Source organism: Rattus norvegicus, chromosome 4 (genome assembly GCF_021556685.1).
Source record: "Rattus norvegicus strain SHRSP/BbbUtx chromosome 4, alternate assembly SHRSP_T2T, whole genome shotgun sequence".
Lineage (NCBI taxonomy): Eukaryota > Metazoa > Chordata > Mammalia > Rodentia > Muridae > Rattus > Rattus norvegicus.
Genome location: NC_141537.1, coordinates 180478770 through 180493773, shown reverse-complemented (window position 1 = coordinate 180493773; position 15004 = coordinate 180478770). Strand labels below are relative to the sequence as shown.

Here is a 15004-nt window from a genome sequence, read left to right as displayed (position 1 = left end):
TAGGAAATTATGAATAGAATCTCTGATAAGGCAAATGAGGTCATAATGACCTCATGAGAATGTGTAACAGTGGACAAACCACACAGACTGGAGGGGGGTGGTCAGGAAATGATAAGAGAAGAGTTGTAAAAACATGAGTTGTGATAGATTCCAGCATTCTCAGCCCTTCCCATAAATCTTCCAACCAGATTGTTATGCAATAGGCCTACTGTGTTCATAGGACACAGGCTTCATCTTCAAGGTTGAGAAAATGTAACCAAATGTTTACTGCCCTCCAACTGTCTCATCCTTTCTCAACTTATTTCCAATTATATTTAAATTGGAAAGTGTGTTGTCTTCCGTGGGAGAAGAATTACTAACTTGTAGCACCTGGCTTCAGTCGGTTACATAGTAGAGTTACACAGTAGATACTCACTGGTTATTTCTGAATGAGCTCACTCGTTCCTTTATCTCATCCATAATGTATATAACGAATGCATAGAAGCCTATGACTTCATATCTGGTCACCATAATCTCCCACGAGCATTGTCTGTCATAGATCATTAAGTGTAGACTTCTAAGCAGAGAAGAAATGAAGTTAGGTGGGGTTTTCCTAACGTGATCTTGTTATAACTGGAAGGATTTCGGTTGTTAATTGGTTCTGATTATCCCCCACCAACAAACTGCTTTGTGCCTTAAAGTTACATGGTTTCTATTCCTGACTCAGATGTTTTCTGTGTAGTCTTTGTCAGGGGGAGGGGAAAGGAAAGAAGAGAGAAGAGTTGTAAAAACATGAGTTGTGATAGATTCCAACATCTATATACTGGCCTAGGGCCTCAGAAATCCACAACGAGACATGAAACCTGTCAGCCTCTGAGGCGGATACAGCTCTTGTTGTTTAAGTTCTACAAACCTCACAACAGCAGTCAAGAGTTCATCGATAGAAGCTCTGTAACCACGGTGACATCAGCCCGTTCTCTAAGAGGCAGCGGTGACCAGAAGTGAGGTCGTTGTCACAATGGCTGAGCTGCTCGCCGTGGTCCCTCTGTGGTTTGTCTCAGAGTCTTTGCTCACAGAAGCAGTGCCTGTATCGACTCTGACATTTCTCATGGAGATGGTCTCCTTAGTACCAGTGTGACAAAGGACTCACTAAATTTGATAAACTGAAGACAGTTGGAGTAAGCAGGTAAGGTCACTTTAGAAAGACAGTCCGCCTTGAGCCTCCGCTGTGGTCACTGCCTGAGGCCATCATCTCTTTACCCAGGAAAGAGAAGAGGCGCCCTTGCCAACCAAGATGAAGGAAGACGCTTCGGAGCCTCCAACCAGAGACACTGACATCAGTCCACAAGAAGTTAAAATGCAGGAGGAAGAGATGTAAGAGCTACCAACCGGGGCAAGCGGGTCTGTCTTACGGAGTTCGGGATGGAATACGCACCTCAGTGTTTAAAGACGACTTAGGTGGGGGTGGCGAGGGCCTCAGCCGGTGCTTGCCCACAAGTCTTGTTACCGGGGTTGGGGTCCCAAACCTCTGTGATGGAAGGATCCCCTCCCCAATCGTAAGTACAATAAAAACCATTTGGGAAGTGGTTAGAGCTACAAATTCCGTAGGTTTCCTAAATGTAACGAGTCCAGCATCAACTATTTGCCCAGCCTCTGTTTTGTAAGAGTCCAGCCTTTCAGCAGCATAAGAATCCCCCTAGCCAGAAGTCTCCCATAAAGACCTGGGTGGGATTTCACAGCTGCCGTTTAACAGCCAAGGCCATCAGCTCAAAAGCAGCTGTGAAGGTGTGGCAGCTCACACGCCTGTTCCCGGCACACCCGGAGTCCCAGGAAGGAAGCCTGGGCTACGCTACGAGATCTCTCAAAAAATAAAAGCTACACGGAACCATCACCAACAGCAAACCTCGGGATGAGCATGAGAGCACTAGAATTCACTTGTGGAAATGCTATCGGGGACCACACGTGAAGCGGTCACTGTTCCACCACAGCCACTGACTATCTGTCAACCGAAGCATTGGTGAGGGTTTTTCTCTGGTTGGCTAACAAACGCGTTCAGCCCACAACCAGAAGCTGTGTTTGAAGTCACTTTGGACTCAGCCCTGCGTTCACCGCTCAGCACCCCCAGCACCGTCTGTCATGAGAAGCATGGACTGTCAGCATCTTCAGAGCCGCAGGCCCCAGCCATCCTGAATGCTAACCCGAGCTACCACCATTGTTCCCGGCTTAGAAAGAAGGAGCCGAGGGAAATGCCAGGACCCAAGGCCGTAGGAAGACTCCCATCTTCCCAAGAGTCCACAGACCGGTGAGCGTAGGACCGGTAAGCGCAGCTGTAGCAAGAAAGCCAAGTCCTGGAACCGTCACTCTTCCCAGGATGCGGGCAGCCATCAGACACTTTTTTTTAACAACAGAACTAAGGCTTCCTGTGCCTCTTAGCGTACTGAGAAGACAAGAGCCGGGTGTGCAGTGGAATCCAGCTATGAGGAACACCGATCACTTCCCAGGCTTTGTCTAGGCCGGAGCAGCAAGAAGCCGTCCCGGTGGAGCTTGTCTCTGTCCACCGAGGTGACATATGTAGATACTCCAGAGCATGGGGCTCCTCAGACAAATGTGAGTGCTTGGAGCATCACTGAGCACAGAGCAGGTAAAAATGCAAGCTTGAAAACCTATGTGCGGCATCTGCTGCTGGTTGCGGAGCTCTCCAGATAAAAAGGTTTCCAGGGAAGGAGTGAGAGTCGTGGATGTGACAATTCGTAGCGAGGACTTTGTGAAGATGATTGGAGGAGGTTCCATGGTGGAGGAGGAAGTTTCAGGTCCGGGTTCCGTCCCCCACAGCAAATGACCCCAGCCAGACGTTGTCTTTATCAGCCTTGTAAACCGTGCCACGCCATGGATCCTGCAGAGATCCAGCTTCAGACTGTGGGGTCGGCTCCATTACCTTTGGGCCAAGCAGAGGCTGAAAGAGCATGGAGGGGGGTGTGGCCAAGGAGAGCGGAAGCAGGGCAGAGACGGGAGGAACCACAACAAGAGGAAAACCCTGGTGCGATGACCCACGGCCTCCAACTTGGCCCACTTCCCAGGTTTCCCCAGCTCTCACCACTGAGTGTGGATCCGTCAGTGGACGACCCCATTCCTTAGACAGAACCCTCTTACCTGTTCATCTCTAGACACGTGCAGAGGTGCCTTCCGCTGGTCCTTCTAGGCCTCTCTCTCCGGACAATCCTGCCACACTCAGGATTAGTCATGAAGTAAGAGCTCTGAGAAGGAACCCGAGAGAGAAGTAACCAGAGAAGTAACGTGGGAAGTAAAGAAGTCAGGTGCTGATTTCATAGTAAATCCTGCAGACACGTGACTGGACTGGACATAGGGACAGCTGAGCAAGCCATATGTCCAGTTTTATAGAGCAATCAAAGGGTTTGGACCCATTGACTTTTATTCCAATTCAGTCCTCTCACACATGCACATGTGTGCACGCACATACACACAAGCACCTGTTTCTCAGAGACCACCGGAAGAGTGTTGATGAAAAGTCCATCTTAAGCCATTGGGGGAGGGGGTTTGTTTGTTTGTTTGTTTTTGTTTTTGTTTTTTGGGGGTTTTTTGTTTTTGTTTTTGTTCATTTGTTTTTTGTAGACTCATATGCTTTACTGTTTCTGTCATGTAACATTTCTTTTTGTTGTTGTTTAGGGTAAAAAAAAGTTTTATTTCTGGATATTTTATGTATTTACTTTCAAATGTTATCCCCTTTCTCCCTTGCTCCTATCCCTCTTCCCCCTCCCCCTGCTTCTTTAAGGATGTTCCCATTCCTACCCACCCATACCCACCTCAATACCCTGGCATTTTCCTACACTGAGGAAACCAGCCTTCAATCTTAAGTCATTGTTAACTCTTGAGAGTCAACAGAAAAACCAGCCCCACCCTTTTGGGCCACATTTAAGGCAAGCTTTAGTAAACATTAAATGCTGACCAAAAGATGGACTTTGGTCAGTACCATTCCCTGGAATTTCATGCCTGGGAGTGGCCTCAAGCCATTTGTAGCATGGATGTGTGTCGAGGCCACTGAATTCCCCATGAGACTTTGCTGTTTCCCAAGAACTACGATTCCCAGCATTCCACAGAGTTGCCTGGTACCCGGGCAGGTGTGGCTTACAGGTTAATTTTGGGCATTACACCTTGTCCAAAGATCAATCATGAGAACACTTCTTACCTTGTGAACAATTAATTATACTGTGGTTTGGGGACTCTACTCAAGTGATCATGTGACACTTAATGAATGCTTTTTTATTTTTATTTTTTATTTTAGTGAAAGACCATGTTCCTAAAATTAGTCACTTATTACAGTGGTACTTGAAAACGGTCACTCTTGGGGCTGGGGATTTAGCTCAGTGGTAGAGCGCTTGCCTAGCAAGCACAAGGCCCTGGGTTCGGTCCCCAGCTCTGAAAAAAAGAAAAAAAAGAAAAAAAAAAGAAAATGGTCACTCACTCTTCCCTCTTTCCTGGTTTCCATGGGAGACACGGGAGGGGAGGGGAGGTTGTTACTGGAAAGCAATTATTGGCCACATCATCTTGTCAATTTTAGAAGGTTAGTTAGCAGCTCAGAAATTCAAAGAAGAGGTTTACACCAGTGAACGGGCACTAAGGTCCTTTGTGTACTCACAGTTAGGAAAACACCCGTGTCATGATTTGAGTAAAAGAAATCAACTAAAAATCTAAGAAGGAAATGCTGAAATCCTGGTGGCAAGCATTGCTGACTTACACACTTTTACTTTTCAAAGCCACCAGTAGAATCTGTTAACCTTTTAAGTTGAAAACAAAATATACAACAGGACAGGGCTAGCAAGTTCACTTCCATAGTTGGAACCAGAGTTGTGGGAGGCCGCCCTCCCTGTCAGATGTAGGACACACAGCAGAATTCCAAGTAACGCTCCGTGCTTCCCAGACTCAGCTGCCCTGATTTTCTTACTTTGTTCTTTATCATTTTACACACAGGAAGGAAGAAAAAACTGGAACCATCACTCCATCGAAACAGCATTCATCAGTCCATTTTTTCCCAAAGGTAATGGACTCGAGCTCCACACTCCACCTACTGTCAGGCTCATTTTCCCATGAGGCGTCGGCCAACTTCCACCAGATCCCCAGTGCTCAAGACAGCTTATCGCCCGGAGGACTGCTGACTTCTAAATCCAATGTCCCAAGCTGCTCCCGCAAAGACAGCATCCCGGGGAAACAGAGTACACACCAAGCAGGTATCTGGAACGTCCCCACAGCGTGCGTTTTTCAGTTGGGCTCTTTCTTTGCCTCTGCCTGACTTATCATTTGGCCCCAGGGATGCTTGTTTCTTGGTGTCAGTATCACACACAGCTAAGTAGGTCGGCCGTGGCTCTAGATGTGAAGGTTTAAATCCAGGGTGCACACGTCAAGGCAGTGCAAATACAACATCTCCATGAGGATGGCACCTGCAGCTGTCCATGATGGGCTTTTGGGTCCACCATTAGCATGTTCTAGAATCGTTAGATTCCTAAGGACCCTCCACTGGATGCTGCTAGAAAAATTAAGGCGCCTAGAGCCAACATGGTGATTTGTAGATCTGTTGTCTTGTTCTAGAATTAATTAAGAACTAAAATTGCCAGGGTCTAGTCCCAGGGATCCGTCTGACGAGTTCCACTGTGAGGATTAAGCGAGTGTCTTCACCACCTCTGTGGAGAAGACACCTGGAGCCACAGCGATGACTAGAGAGTTAAAACGTCCAGCGTGTCGTCGGAAGGGCCCTTTGCAGGACACTGACACAAAGGACACGCAGTATCTTCTATGTCTTCAGGAGACTCAGGGCTCACATGCAGAACAGACATCAAAAGAGGAGACAATGCAGGAGATGACGTGGCAGAGAGAAAGTGGTGCAACAAAGAGAACATGTGGCATGAGGAACTGGGTGGTGCACAGCGGCGTCAGTAGGGCACTGAGCCACAGTGCAGTGGGGTGCGCTGCTCACCATGGTCAGGTGATGCTGTCCCAGCAAACGCAGAACCAGCTCTTTCCTGCCCTTCGTAGAGTGAAGAGGGAAGGCGCCCAGCAGCCCTGGTTCTGATGTTCCGCCCCTGCGGAGTGAAAAACTAAAACACCAGCTTCTCAGGATTCTGCTAAGCTTAGGGCCCGTGTAGAAACCCAGCACAGAGCAACATGTTAGAGTTACCGGAAGTCAGCTTCAACCCTTAGCCCGCCTGTCAGTTCCTTCTAGAATAATCCCCATTTGAATTGTGTGCCTCTCACCCTCTACTCTGTGGATATCCGCAGTCTGACTGGTCCTCCTCTGTTTCCTGTTTATTTCTGGTACATTCCTAGGCCTCAACATGGTGTGCATGCAGTGTGTATGTGTGTATGGCTCTCATGATTTTAGGATAATGTCATCATGCAGGTGTGGGCAGGTAAAAGGTAGAACAAGTCCTGTCATTGGACGAGAAGGAAGGGTGGGCGGAAGAAAAGTTTGAGGGAAGAGGAGGAGAGTAGAACGGAAAGTGGGGGAAAGGAGAGGAGACTGGGAGAATAGCCTTGGAGAGAACACGGAGGTAGATGTCAAGATTCCACTCTCTCTGTACCTTTACAGGTTGTTATGAATATTCTTAACAGATGGATGTGTACAGGGCTTTGTATGTCTAGGTGGGCAATTATAACTTATCAATTGGATCAGAGATTATTGTATTGTGTGTTCTTTCATGTGGTGGTTTAAGTTCAAGAGAGTATGTGGCGGCTGGGACACTGAGCCTCCATGGAATTGGGATGTATATTTCTGCCATGGTGGCAGCCTGCCCTGGGAACTAGATGGGTAGAGAGATGGCTGCCAGGCTCAGAGAGAAGCCTTCGGCAGCGTGATATGGGATGGAGCAAAGCGGGTGTGGGGCTTTGCTGACTGAGATTAAGGTATCTGTCGGATATCTTGGGGCACTGCGGTGCTGGACCTAGAATGGGCAAAAAGATTCTTTTATTTTTTATAATTTTACAACAACACATGTTGTCCACAGCGTGTGTCATTGTCGGTGTGACTCCAATGAGTTGTGCAAAGACACTTGCTAGATTCTTGATGGCCTTTGCCATTGAGCAATAGGTAAAACATTAAATATGCAAACACAGACTTTAGCTTTAAGAAGGAACGCTCCCCCATCTCCTGGTACCATGTAGACCATTGTGTTTGCCCTGTGTTTGGGTTAAACTGATAATGAAGTGGGGAGGGGGCGTGGGTGAGAAGTCTAAGCACAGTGTTGCACCTCGCATGGCAAGAGAAGGTTGGGGTGCAGTCCTTCCCTTGAATTACCACAGAGTCTCCTGCAGACTTGGGTTCGTGAACACTGGGACATGTTGTGCCATTTCACTGCTATCTGTGGCTCTCAGTGAACTAGAAACAAGAGCTCGGCTCGTGCCTCCTTCCCTTTGAGAACACAGGCATTCTCTCCTCATGACGGGCTGCGAGGGAAGATGCCCTTTCCCAAAGTAACTGCCCGCAAGGCTGTGGGTGCTAATTTAATTGTAGTGTTCCTTCTCAGCAAAATCCTGGGAGGAACCCCTAGGGTCACCGGGGCCACCGATATAGCTTGGTGCTGAGGCCCTAGGCTACAGCAAACACCTGTCATTGACACCTCCATCCGTTTCTCCTTTTGTTAAAAGTTCAGGAATCTAAAGCAAAACCTGAGTTGTTTTTATGACTTGATGACCTTTGGCCCAGGGTCCCACAGTGCAAAACCTTCATCCTACAGTGATAGCCATTGTTTTCTCCATGACAGCTTAATACCAGACACCTGATTTGCCCCTAGTCCGCACCATCTCTGGCAGAAGGTGGTGCTGCAGAAGGTGGGATTTTAGTCTGGGCAGTACGGCAAGCATTGAGTAGAATATCCGTCTGTGTATAGGATACCCAAGTTTGACAGGTTCAGTGTTTAAGTCAAGGATACTGATGGTTTCGAGAGCAGGTAAATTATCAGCTAAGCACCCAGCTCGCTCACGTTAGGGGACAAACAAGGAATGGGAATTCCCCAAGGATGCCTGAGCGAGGGCAGTGTGGAAAACATTCACTTACAGACGCCCACCAGCGCCTCCATTCTCACCGAGTTTGGCGGGGACGGGGGGGGGGGAGGTAGAAAGCTTTATAAAGAAACTCAGTTCTGTAGACACAAGAGCAAGGGTCATATCCTGGGTTTCTTCTGATGACTATTTAAATGTCTGTCTCGCTAGCTTCTCCTGGCACAAGCCTCATGACTCTAAAGAAGCAGCCGAAACCGAGCTCCGACTTGGATACCTACGTTCTGGGGGATGGTGAGGATTATTTCCTTTCCTTGTTTGGAGACTCGAAGAAGCTCACATCGCATACATCCCAAGCGGAGGACGTGAGCAAACACCTTTCTGTGATTCTTGAGGAAGTCGGCCAGTTTGTATCAAGGTACACATTTGAATTACTTACCGTCTTCCGTTGAGGTCATGAGTCGGTCCAGAGCCGAGCTCTGAACTGTAATTGGATACATTTATTTAACAAAAACCCTAAGAAATTCCCTAAACTACAACCACTTGTGCCCTGAGCACTTTCAAGACATCTGAGAGAAGTTTCCAGGGGACCAAACATGAGACGTGAATTTTCCAAAGACGCCAGAGAAAACGACACAGCACGGTCCATGCAGATTGCCTGCACACACAGCCCACGCAGATTGCCTGCTGTCACTCACTTTCAGGCCTTTCACCACTAGCTAATCATCAAATGGATTTCATCTTTTTCTTCTACTAGGCTGTTGAGTTAAAGACAAGAACAAAATGAATTTTTACACTAATGATCCATTTTTATGGCTGCCAGTCTCTCTGAAAAGAATTAATCAAAGAAAGTTGTTATTAGGCCTAAAGGAAAGGGCTTGCCCTGGCTGTTTTTCTAACCTGTGGCACTGAGTGTCTGAAGAAGACTGAGCTCTGACAAGCTGATAGCACAAGGGGTCCACAGGGGTGTCTGAGGGCTGAGGCAGCAGGCAAGGAGAGTGCAGTGTCCAGTCACTCAGCCCCAGGTGCCATTTAACTGATAACAGAGAAAACCTGAGTGTCGCGCTGCCACCTGGACACACACTGTCAAAGTCATTCAGTGTCTGCCATCGTAAAAGTAGTGATTAAGGCAAAGGCACACTGGACTTTTAAATACCTGTAAATACAACTCGTATGTGTGCCTCTGTGTGTGTGTGTGTGTGTGTGTGTGCGTGTGTGTGTCTCTGTGTGTCTGTGTGTGTCTGTGTATGCCTGCATGTATCTCTGTGTCTGTCTGTGTGTCTGTCTGTGTGTCTGTCTGTGTGTCTGCATATGTGTGTGTCTGTGTGTGTCTGTGTATGTTCCTGTGTGTGCCTGCATGTGCGCATGTGTGTGCCTGTGTGTGTGCCTGTGTCTGTGTCTGTATGTGTGCCTGTGTATGTGTCTGTGTGTTTGTGTTTGTGTGTGTGTGTCTGTGTCTGTGTGTCTCTTTGTGTCTCTGTGTGTATGTGCCTATGTGTATGCCTCTGTGTGTCTGCATATATGTTTGTGTTTCTGAGTGTGTGTGTGTCTGCGTATGTGTGTGTGTATGTTTCTCTGTGTATATGTGTCTATGTGTGTATACCTGTGTGTCTGTGTCTGTGTGAGTCTGTGTGTGTATGGTGTGTGTCTGTGTGTATGTGCATGAGCATCTCTGTTTCTGTATGTGTGTTTCTGTGTGCCTATCTGTGTGTGTCTCTCTGTATATGTGTGTATGTGTCTGTTTGTGTAAGTGTCTCTGTGTCTATGTGTGTGTTTCTATGTGTGTCTCTGGCTGTGTGTGTGTTTCTCTATGTGTGCCTGTGTGTATGTCTGTGTGTGTGTGTGTGTGTGTGTGTATCTTAGTATGCCTGTGTATGTTTCTGTGTATGTGAGTGTGTTTGTCTGTGTCCGTGTATTTGTGTGTGTGGGGTGTGTGTCCCTACCTATATGTATGTGTGTGTGTGTTTCTGTGTGTGTGTCTATGTGTGTATACCTGTGTGTCTGTGTCTCTTTGTGTCATTCTGTGTTTATATCTCTGTGTGTGCATGAGTGTCTATGTTTTGTTTGTATATGCATGTCTGTTTGTACATGTGTCTGTGTGTATGTCAGTGTCTGTCTGTGTGTGTGTGTGAGTGTGTGTGTGTGTGTGTGTGTGTGTGTGTGTGTATATGCATGTGTGTGGTTAGGTACACTCTCACCTGCATATGTTGAGGTTTTGGTGTGCTCCATGGTAACAATCCACCTTGTTTTTTAAGACAGGGTTTCTCATTGGCTTGGAGCTCCCAAGTAAGCCAGGGGAGTGGTCAGTGAAGCCCAGGGATCTGCCCTCTGCACTTCACCACCAGTGGAATCCTAAATTCGAGCATGTCACCATAGCAGGGCTTTTTACAAAGGTTGCAGGAACAACTAGGGTTGCCACACACTCATGGTAAGCACTTTACCAACAACCATCACCAGCGTCACTCCTGAGTATGACTGTAAGAACTCTCAGGCCAGGGAAACACTGTGGGCTGTGTCTAAGAGGCAGACAGCGCCCAGACAGTGAGGCAGAACTTGCTTCCAGCCTGGGAGATCTTGGACAGGACCGTGAAGGAGCCACCATTTAGACCGGCTACGAAAGATATATCTGTTTAAGATATGCAAATGTGGAGTCTATGAGAACACTTTAGAACCCCAGTTCTCAGTGTCCCGGTGGGATCACCTGGTTGGGAAGGGCTGCATGCTCTCAGTGTCCTGACTGTACCGCAGACCATGCCAGGGGATTCTAAAGCAGACACAGAGTCTCTGTGCCCAAAGCTTGCTGTGAGGGCCAGTGAGCCCCGAGTTCAGCCTGCCTTTGCCTCCCCGGTGCTGGGGTTATGAGTGTACCCTACCGTTGGTGCCTGGCTTTTTTATGTATGTCCTGGGTTTGGGACTCAGCCCCTTTGCCATCTGGGCCTTCTCCCCAGCCCTCTCCCTGCTTTGGTGAGATTTGGTGAGGAAGGATGTATTTTGATATAACTTTGAATTTTTTATACTTACTGCCACTGAGCCTGGTTTGATATTTTAAGTTTGACCATTATGTCTCCATTCCCCCTTTCTTTTTTTCCTATTTTTTATATTTATTTTTCTTGGACATTTTATATATTTACATTTCAGATGTTATCCCCTTTCCCCCTTTCAACACATATATTCAGCTGTTTGAAATTGTGCCACCGTTCTCTAATGTCTTTTTTTATTTATTTAAACCAAATATTTCCCACGCCTGGCCCAAGACTCTTCTGAGGACTGCATGCAAAGTTCTCCAGGGGTTAGCATGCAGTGCTCCAGGGGTTAGCATGCCATGCTCCGGAGGTTAGCATGCAGTGCTCCAGGGGTTAGCATGCAGTGCTCCAGGGGTTAGCATGCAGTGCCCCAGGAGTTAGCATGCAGTGCTCCGGAGGTTAGCATGCAGTGCTCTGGGGGTTAGCATGCAGTGCTCCGGGGGTTAGCATGCAGTGCTCCAGGGGTTAGCATGCAGTGCTCCAGGGGTTAGCATGCAGTGCTCCAGGGGTTAGCATGCAGTGCTCCAGGGGTTAGCATGCAGTGCCCCAGGAGTTAGCATGCATGTGGTGCTTCATGGTTAGTATGCTGTATTCCAGGAGTTAGGAGGGTCTCATCCTGACCGGTAGGAACAGACATTCTTTGTGATGCTTCTCTGCCAGCACTTTCAAGTGTCTTTTCCTCTGGCCTCAGGGAGTCTCGTTCACCCATGAGCTGAGCAAGCTGTGTCCACAGAAGACTGGACTCCTAGAGCCTCTGCGTAGGAATACTCTCCTGTCTGATACTCTCCATCTGTGATCTCCAGCCACCCAGGCCCATTAGATCCTAACCCTGTCAGAGACCCCACTGGTTCTGCATGTCTCCCTCTCTTTTGGGAAGTTGATAAGCTCAGTGCATTGGTTTCCTGTTTGTTGGACATCACGTCTTGTCATAGACCAATGACCCAGTATCTCCAGAAACATTTGTATTTATTACAGTCTTCAAGCTGAAGAGAGAGAGAGAGAGAGAGAGAGAGAGAGAGAGAGAGAGATCCCCAATTCAGTCAGAACCGTATGCTAACACATAGGAGAGAAGGAAGAAGAAAGGGCTGTGTATGTTCAGAAGCGAGTCTCTATGAAGCAGATGTTCACATGCTGGTAGGTGTGTGAAGAGAGGCACCTGTTTGGGGGAGAGTGCACAGAAGTGTGTGCCCCTGCTGTCTCTTCTAGGAGATGGGACTAGAGGGACCGACTGGGTGTTGAGGACACTCAACGGTTACCAGTTTGAAATTAGCAGGTAAGGCACTGAGCAGTGAGAGACTACGGAGGTGCCGAGGGAGGACACTGACAGACAACCTCGGGTTTCCAATGAGAAGGTCAAAGGGAACATGCCATGGTATGCAGTATCACCGTGAAGCCAGCCTAGTGCCTAGCTCCTTCAGACTGATTCTGCAAGACTCACGTGGGCTTGTTTGTGTTAAAACTCAGACGGCTGCCGGAAGCAAAAATGTGTTCTCTTTTGACAAAACATTACGCAGAGCCTTAAATGATGTCTCTGCAGAGTTTAAATACATGATACCTGAAACCAAATCAAAGCGACATGCACGGGAACTAAAGGTCAAACACTGAACAGATTCCAGAAGCAGACACAGGAGATGAGATGTTGACAGTATCTGAGGATTCCAATAAGCAGCGGCTAAGCCATTCAGGGAATTGAGGGACAAGATAAAAATGTCAGCCTAGGCCTGTACATGGAAGGCAAAAGAGCCAAAAGTCATGATACCATACCATATCACACCATACCATGTCATGCCATGTCATGCCATGTCATACAATACCATACCATACCACGCCATGTCATGCCACACCACTCCACACCATACCATACCATACCCAACACCAGAGATTGTCATTCGGTTCACAGGTTCAAAGTGTACTGGATACAGTTCGAGAGGCGATTGTCGATGAAAATATCCAGTCTGAATTTTAGAGAGTAAGGGGTAGAAGAAAACAGAACAGACAAGACTGAAAAGAAACGGAGGCCAGGCAAGATGGCTCAGAAGAGAGAGGTGCTTGCCGCCAAGTGTGAAGACATGAGTTTGACCCCTGGGGTGCCTATGAAGGAAGGAGAACCGACTCCCATAACCTAATCTCTGGCTTACACACACACACAGCAGCTGCTGCAGGTACACACGCATGCACCCATGAGCGTGTGTGCACACACACACATGCACAAACTCAAAAGCACAAGTATAATTTTAGAAAACTTAAAAATCCCATTGTGTCCTAGTTGCTGAAGAATAAGAGTGAATCAGGGGGAATGTGTGGATGGAATGTTTCACCAAAAGCAGAGAATTTCCTCCCAGACTACTGAAGATAGCAAGCTGGAGTCTAGAAGACCATGACCAACTCACAGTGCATGAAAGAACCCATCCAACCAAGTAGGTATGTTGTAAAGACTTCTAAAAGAGGCCGCTTTAACACTTAGACATCTCCAAAGACACCGCGGAGACACTGCCTCACAGCTCATTTGCTCTTAAACAACTCGAAGACGGGGCCACTGTCTCCAAAGAACGAACCTGCAGGCCAAATAGGCAGTGTCCTGAGGGGGGGGAGGGGAAGGGGAAGGGGGCTGGGGATTGAGGGGGTTGAGCAGACGGGGGAGAGCATGCAGGGAGAGACTAAGGAACAACCCGTGAATTCCATTTTCTCCTTCCGCCACATGATTCCAAAGATCAAGTCATCGGGCATGGCGGCAAGTGTCTTTACCTGCTGAGCCACCCTGCCGGCCCTTACCACGCTTCTGTAGGTCATAAAACCGGGTTGGTTTGCCTGAGTTTCTGGGCAGGAAGCTGGCATCAAGCGCTTCCAGGTTGTTGCTAGTGCGGCTGCCCTGGCTTCCCGACCCAGGAGCCCACTTCCTGGCTGAGCGCCATCATGGAGTCTTCTCAGTGTCTATGCGCAGGCCCCTGGGCCCCGCCCCCCGCCCCCACCCGCAGCACAAGCTCCCCCAAACAGCACCATCTGCTAGAGACCAAGTGTCCTAACCCATGGGACATTTTCTATCCAAACCATAACATATACCAGAAGAGATGAGCTGCAGCCTCTCCTTTTGGGATATATACGTGTTATTAAACATCAAGCTATTAATGAATTATGAAAATGCAAAACAGCTTAGTGTTCAGGAGTAAAGCGCTAGGAACTAGCAGTCTGCCTCATGGGAAACCACGTGACCAAGTCAGAGGAAAGCAAAGGGAAATAATGCGACGTTTTGTACTCATGATGCCGAAAACATTACTTCAGCCCGAAGCGAAAGTTTGGCACGGATGTGGGCGATGGGAGGCAGGCACAGCCTTGGCGTTGGCCCCGGGAGAGGTATAGCCACGTGGACTACGCTCTCACACGGAAATCTTCACCGTCGCGGTTCAAGCCTGAGGCAGGAAGTGTAGAAAGGGGATTTAAGGGAATTTCAGAAACGGAGTAGAGTTTGCTATGACGCCGGGAAGTTGGTTCGGTTTCCAGAAGGAAGTCGCAAAGCAGAGGAAGGTGGCGATGTCAGACTAGAACCATGCACAGATTGTTCTGGAAGCTAAAATGAAGAGCAGTGCATAAGAGGCAAAACTAGAGAAACCTGCTCTGATGCCGTGACAGCGTCGGTCACATTGACAAGAGCCCGAGGACAGCAGCCACGCAGACAGAGACAGAGACAGACGTGAAGGAAGCTGGACGAATCGGTCCTCGGAAGTCACAAGGTGGGAAGAGGGAAAGGGCGCCATGCCAGTTTTAGGCAGTGCAGCGAGTCAGTCCGCACCGGTCAGATGAGTTCAGAGGACCACGGGGAAGATTGTGGGGATTGTTCCTGTAGGGACTGAAGCCGTGTAAAAGCCGCTCTGCGGTCACCTGCAGAACCTGGGAGGTGAAGACAGGAGACCTCCCAGGCAGGCTTAGCCAGACTGGAACAACCAGCTCTGGGTTCTGCAGGAGCTCCCACCGCAAATGAGAAAAAATGAACCTCAGGCCTC

The 15004-nt window shown here is 48.2% G+C and overlaps 1 protein-coding gene across 25 annotated transcripts in view; it reads left to right on the top strand.

Moving 5' to 3' along the window:
- The window catches only part of Lmntd1 (lamin tail domain containing 1), a 233736-nt gene that overhangs the window by 191125 nt on the left and 27607 nt on the right, over nt 1-15004 (top strand). For 10 of the 25 annotated variants that reach the window (XM_087658971.1, XM_087658970.1, XM_087658978.1 and 7 more), the window contains 2 exons: nt 4966-5222; nt 8197-8401. In XM_087658971.1, the coding sequence (XP_087515097.1) occupies nt 4966-5222; nt 8197-8401 (462 nt within the window). 25 annotated transcript variants of the gene reach the window in all.